This window comes from Bos mutus, chromosome 4, assembly GCF_027580195.1.
Source record: "Bos mutus isolate GX-2022 chromosome 4, NWIPB_WYAK_1.1, whole genome shotgun sequence".
Taxonomy (NCBI): domain Eukaryota; kingdom Metazoa; phylum Chordata; class Mammalia; order Artiodactyla; family Bovidae; genus Bos; species Bos mutus.
The window spans coordinates 26,683,713-26,689,305 of record NC_091620.1 but is presented as its reverse complement, the minus strand read 5'-3'; the positions used below and the strand labels follow the sequence as shown (position 1 = coordinate 26,689,305).

Genomic DNA, 5,593 nt, shown 5'->3' with positions numbered 1-5,593 from the left:
GCTGTGTGGTCTACAGCACACCTCCTGTGGTTTTCTTGATTCCGCCGCACCTCTCCCCAGGGGAGTGCCTTTCATTACTGTCATTTCTAGACAATGAATTGTCTTTGAGGAGATGATAGCCATGGCAGACAGCAAATCTCGTTGTTATCCGCATCTGAAGACATGGATGCGGGTGGTAGCAGAGCACGTGGGTGTTCTCGGAGATCGGCGACGTGCCACGTGTGGTTTCTTCTGTTTTCAGGCCCCAGAAGCCCATCCCGGGAAGGAAAATGCGCTGTGGATCCCTGTATCGATTCCTGTGGCTTTGGCCCTATCTGTCCTACGTGGAGGCTGTGCCCATCAGCAAGGTCCAGGATGACACCAAAACCCTCATCAAGACGATTGTCACCAGGATCAATGACATCTCACACACGGTAGGGAGGGACTGGGAGACGAGGTAGAACCGTGGCCATCCCGTGGGGGACTCCAGAGGCTGGCGGAGGAGGCTGTGCAGCCTTGCACAGGGCCCCAGCGGCCTGGATGCCCCCCTGGCTTAAGGACAGCTCCTCTCCTCCTCCACTTCCCTTGCCTCCCGCCTTCTCACTCTCCTCCCTCCCAGACCGGAATCCTAGTGCCCAGGCCCAGAGGGAGTCACAGAGGTCTCGGGGTCCCCTTGGCAGGTGGCCAGAACCCCAGCAGCACTCCCTCTGGGCCTCCATCTCATTTCTAGAATGTTTTAGTCATTAGGCATTCTTCCTGCCTGGTAACTGAGCTCAGACCCTGCGAAGCGTCTCCTCATTACTGCCAGCCCTGCCTGTCAAGCCCTCTTCAGATACAACCCTCTGTGTTTTTGTAAACAGTTATCAGTGTCTCTTGGGGCATTTTTTCTGAGGTCCACAAGCTCAGACCTGCAACCATAGATGAGGTCTGTATTTAGAATGAGGGAGATGTCTGTAAAGTCTTAAGCTAGTCAGGTTCCACAAGGTTTTTAAACTCCAGTTTCCTCATCTAGAAAATGAAAGTGGGAAAGTGTTAGTTGCTCAGTCATGTCCAACTCTTTGAGACCCCATGAACTGTAGTCTACCAGGCTCCTCTGTCCATGAAATTCTTCAGGCAAGAATACTGGAGTGGCTTGTCATTTTCTTCTCCCAACAAGATCTTCCCAACCCAGGGATTGAACCTGGGTCTTCTAAATTGCAGGCAGATTCTTTACCGTCTGAGCCACCAGGGAAACCCATAAGACCTTGTGAAGACTATTAAGATAGTCATCTAGACAACAAGACTATCTTAATAGTCTTCATAAGGTCTTCATGAGACTAAATTAGATAAAGCAAGTGACCCTCCCTGAATACCCTTGCAGAACCAGAACTGTGTGTGCCCTCTTTCAAGGTTTTCAGTCATGACTTTTGATAGCTTCCCACCTTAAAAGCCAACTTGCTCACCTGCGTGGAGCAATCTGGAGACTTCCACATCTCCTGATCACTCTATATTTCTAACAGTGGCTTTGGGAAGCCAGAGAGCAGTTAGGTAGCCAGAAGTGGGGACAGATCAGAAATAGACAGTGTCTGCATTTCCTAGAGAAAAGCCCTTAAATTCCTTGCTTTCAAAACAGTCATTCAGCAAGCTGTACACAATAGACCCAGAGTGCCTCAACCTGTGTGGTGCCGGGATTGATTGCTGTGGGTGGCGGGGGAAGGGAGAGCCCCTCCTGGTAACCAGGGTTACTTGAGCAGAGCAGTGAGCTGGGGCATCGCTGGGGTAATGGCCTGAATCCCTTAGGGGGTGAGACTTCCTGGAGAATCTGACTGTGAGGGAGGAGTCTGCTTGGGGTGGAAGAGTTGGGGACGGGGAATGTATGGAAGACCTCAATGCCTGGGGAAGAAACTCAAGCAGGAAATAGGGAGTCATGGCTGGTTCTATAGCAGAGTCATTTGGAAAAGGGAGCAGCCTGCAAAGGCTGGTCTGGAGGCAAAGGGCAGGGTGGTTTGGGAAGGGCAGAAAGATAGGAGCCCAGGAGACCAGCTTGGAAACATGGTGGTCACATGGGCACAAGAAGTAAGGGCCCAGGGAGGATGGTGTGGAAGGCGGGAGGAAGCACCTCTATGCTCTAGGGAAAGGCGAAGTCAGGGGAGCTCTGAGGAGCTGCCCTCTCTCCCACTGAGCTCTTGCTCTCCCCTTCCTCCTGCATAGCAGTCCGTCTCCTCCAAACAGAGGGTCACTGGTTTGGACTTCATCCCTGGGCTCCACCCTCTCCTGAGTTTGTCCAAGATGGACCAGACATTGGCGATCTACCAACAGATCCTCACCAGTCTGCCTTCCAGAAATGTGGTCCAAATATCCAATGACCTGGAGAACCTCCGGGACCTTCTCCACCTGCTGGCCGCCTCCAAGAGCTGCCCCTTGCCGCAGGTCAGGGCCCTGGAGAGCTTGGAGAGCTTGGGCGTCGTCCTGGAAGCTTCCCTCTACTCCACTGAGGTGGTGGCCCTGAGCCGGCTGCAGGGGTCACTACAGGACATGTTGCGGCAGCTGGACCTCAGTCCTGGGTGCTGAAGCCTTGAAGGCCTCTCTTCCCAAAATCTAGGGAAGAAACCTGAGCTTCTGGCTGTCCACAGGAGAAGAGAGCCTATGTGGGCATCCTTTATGCAGGCCAGCAGGCCATTTCTCTCTCGCTCCTCTCAGCCGCTCTTCCAAAGGCAGAAAACTGCGAGGCAGGAAACCAAAGATATAAATACAGATTCCACGCCCACCGGGAAGGGGGGCCCATCCAGCAAACACTAGACCGGAGCTGGGATTTTCACAGCAGTCTTCCTCCCTGTTCTAGCTCCCTCTCACTGCATGCTTCAGCATGACCTGGGGTGATTTCAGAGCCTTTGGACCATCAAGCAAGATTCCCTCTGAGAATCCAGGGAGCATCATGAAGGCTACAGCACATACAGCTGGATATTCCCACACAACATACGATGGAAGCATTTATTTATTTATTATGCATTTTATTCTGAATGAATTTGAAGCAAAACACCAGCTTTTCCAGGCTCTTTGGGGTCAGCTGGGGTGAGGGACGCTCCTGGGGTGCCCATCGACAGGCCTCGCCGAGGCAAACCCATTTTGAGTGACTTGAGGCCTCTCAAGTTTGTTCTCCAGGGACTGGCTTTGTTTCTACTGTGACTGACTTTAAATTACAGTGTTTGCAATGGCATTGCTCTGAATGGATCTCAAAGGACCAAGTTGTTTTAAAAAGAAGAAGATGAATTTTGTCAAGTGTAATATATCGCTGGGTATAACCCGGAGATGGGAGATGTGTTGATGGGAGTGGGGGAGATCCAGAATGTGTTTTCTGAATAACATTTGTGTGATGGACTCTTTGGATGGGGTGAGGTCATCTTCTCATCTTTGTGGTTTTCATGAAGAGGAGATGACTCCTTCAGGGGGATTGTGGGGGTTTGCCAACCATCCATGGATGGAGCGGTGGGGGCACTGAAGCTGAAGACCGTCGGGGTAGTGGTGAGCTCTGGCCTTCTCTGACTGTTAGAGAGTGGTCTTGCTCATCAGGAAGTGAGGACCCCACACTGGAGATGGTGACCCCCAGAGCAGGGGTCCTTGGTGTGAATGGTCTGGGTTGACCCCACATTGTGTTGATAACATGGTCGTGACCTTCTTTGGGATTTGCATGCTCACCCAAAGCAAGGCCATGTTTCCCATCCATTTGGGAAGGATTTTTATTCCAGTGGGAGGGGGAAGTATTCCAGTGTGGACTTCAGTGGATGGTCCCTCGACCTGGGTCAGCAATGGGTCAGTTGAGGCCCAAGACCCCAGGACCAGCCCCCAGGAGCCTCCTTCTCACTAGTGGTCATGTGCAGTAGAACAAAAGAGGAGGCTTGGGTTTCCCACCATCCTGCCATTGTGATGCAGCCGTCACACAACAGGAGGTGGATCCGTCCAAGGAAATTGGAATCTAAGCAACCAATTTTAAGACTGAGCACCTACTTGTGCTCAGCCCCAACTGGTGCTATGGGCTGAGAAGCTCACCAAATAAATATTAAAATGCAAGCCCTGCCCTCAGGGACCTTGCATTCCAGATGGTAGAATCCCACTCACCAGCACGCAAAGGCTGCCGTTTCACCATGGCAACTGAGCAGCTGAGACAGTGCAGTCCTCAGCAGGTGGGAAATGCTGAGCTGTGGAGGGCAGTGCCCAGGGGCCTACAGGCTAACTGTGCTTGCACTCGGTAGCATTTTTACTTTTCAGGGCACGTCAGCATCTATTACTGTGATGCCACATCCCTTTGAAGCGGGATAGCTAAGAATTTAATAAGAAGAAAATACCTAAGACCATAACAGCAGACAGGGGGCAGGACCGAGACTAGAATCCTGGTCCTCTGACCTCCAGAGTGCCCCTTGAGCCAGGTGGTAGTCTCTGGAGATGTGAACAAAGTAGGGCAGGGAGGGCAGGAGTGTTTGCTGGAAGAGAGGAGTTCTGAGGCCAATTTTGCAGGCGGTGAGGGAAGTGAATTGCCTGGAGGGAGGAGGCTGTTTTGTTTGAAGCTTCGGTCTGAGACACCGGAGGGAGGTGATAGGGTGAGCAGCTAGTTACAAAGAAAGGCAGAGGAAGCAAAGATGGGAGGGAAGGGTTATGTTGAAGAGGACTTCAGGGGCCAAGACATTTGCTACTGAAAGAGATAAGGGTGAAAGTTCTAGAACGAGACTCATGTGATGGACAGTCAGACCTGCTCGAGAAGATAAGTCCTGATGATCACAGCCCAGTCAGACCGGGATGTTTTAAGCCTTTTGCTCACAAAACCTGGCATGGCACTAGGGCTCGTTCCCAGAGTGTGAAACTTCCAAAATGTAAATGATTGTGTTTTTCTGTAACTTAAAACAATTTTTTTTTTTGTTCCAAAAAGTCCAAATAAATGACCTTTGCCCCGTGGTCCTTATTTTTGGTCGTCTGTTGTGGAGGGGCTCCAGAAGGGCTGCCTGTGTGTGACAGGGCACTGCCTGGCTGGCCCCAGTCCATCCCTGGGATCAGCTCTGCCTGGGCTTGGCCACAGCCGGCCACCAGTTATTCAGGCTAAAGGATTCCCCCAAAGCCCAGAGCACTTGCTGCACCAGAGGCTATACAGATCAGCCTTGAGAAAAACCAAGCAGCCAGCTATTCCAGAAACAAAAACTGAGAAAGGAGCAATCGCAACGAAACCATACATAAAATCATGTGGCCCAGTAACAGACCAGGTGCACAGACTGGAAGAGACTGGACTGGTCTTGTCCAGGACACAGAGCACAAACACTCACCTCTGTGGTGCAGTTTGGACCTGAGAGTTTCAAAACTCAAGCCCCAGGGAGGACCCAGGGGGCCGGCCCCTCAAAGGCAGTCACTTCCACAGGTGAAAAATTGCTCCTCCAAAAATTTCTGATTTCTCTGGAGAGTTTAATGAGATAATGACCTAGCAGAGTGTCAGCCTTAAAACAGATTTAAGTGAATTTTCTTCTCTTCACATCACAATTAGCTGCTGCTGCTGCTAAGTCACTTCAGTCGTGTCCGACTCTGTGCGACCCCATAGACGGCAGCCCACCAGGCTCCTCCGTCCCTGGGATTCTCAAGGCAAGAACACTGGAAT

At 51.5% G+C, this 5,593-nt stretch overlaps 1 protein-coding gene across 1 annotated transcript; it reads left to right on the top strand.

Annotated features, from left to right (window-relative positions):
* Window positions 1-251: 251 nt before the first annotated feature.
* On the top strand, window positions 252-4,857 carry LEP (leptin). The gene is made up of 2 exons (XM_005893666.2): window positions 252-413; window positions 2,170-4,857. The coding sequence occupies exons 1-2, from the start codon at window positions 270-272 to the stop codon at window positions 2,527-2,529; spliced, it is 504 nt and encodes a 167-aa protein (XP_005893728.1). The 5' UTR covers window positions 252-269; the 3' UTR covers window positions 2,530-4,857.
* Window positions 4,858-5,593: the final 736 nt, after the last annotated feature.

What these genes read in the sequence shown, in the direction of transcription:
- LEP (XM_005893666.2), top strand. Translation starts at nt 270, where the DNA reads ATGCGCTGTGGATCCCTGTATCGATTCCTGTGGCTTTGGCCCTATCTG. An exon ending in TCAATGACATCTCACACACG is followed by an intron (nt 414 to 2,169) that starts GTAGGGAGGGAC and finishes CCTCCTGCATAG; the next exon opens with CAGTCCGTCTCCTCCAAACA.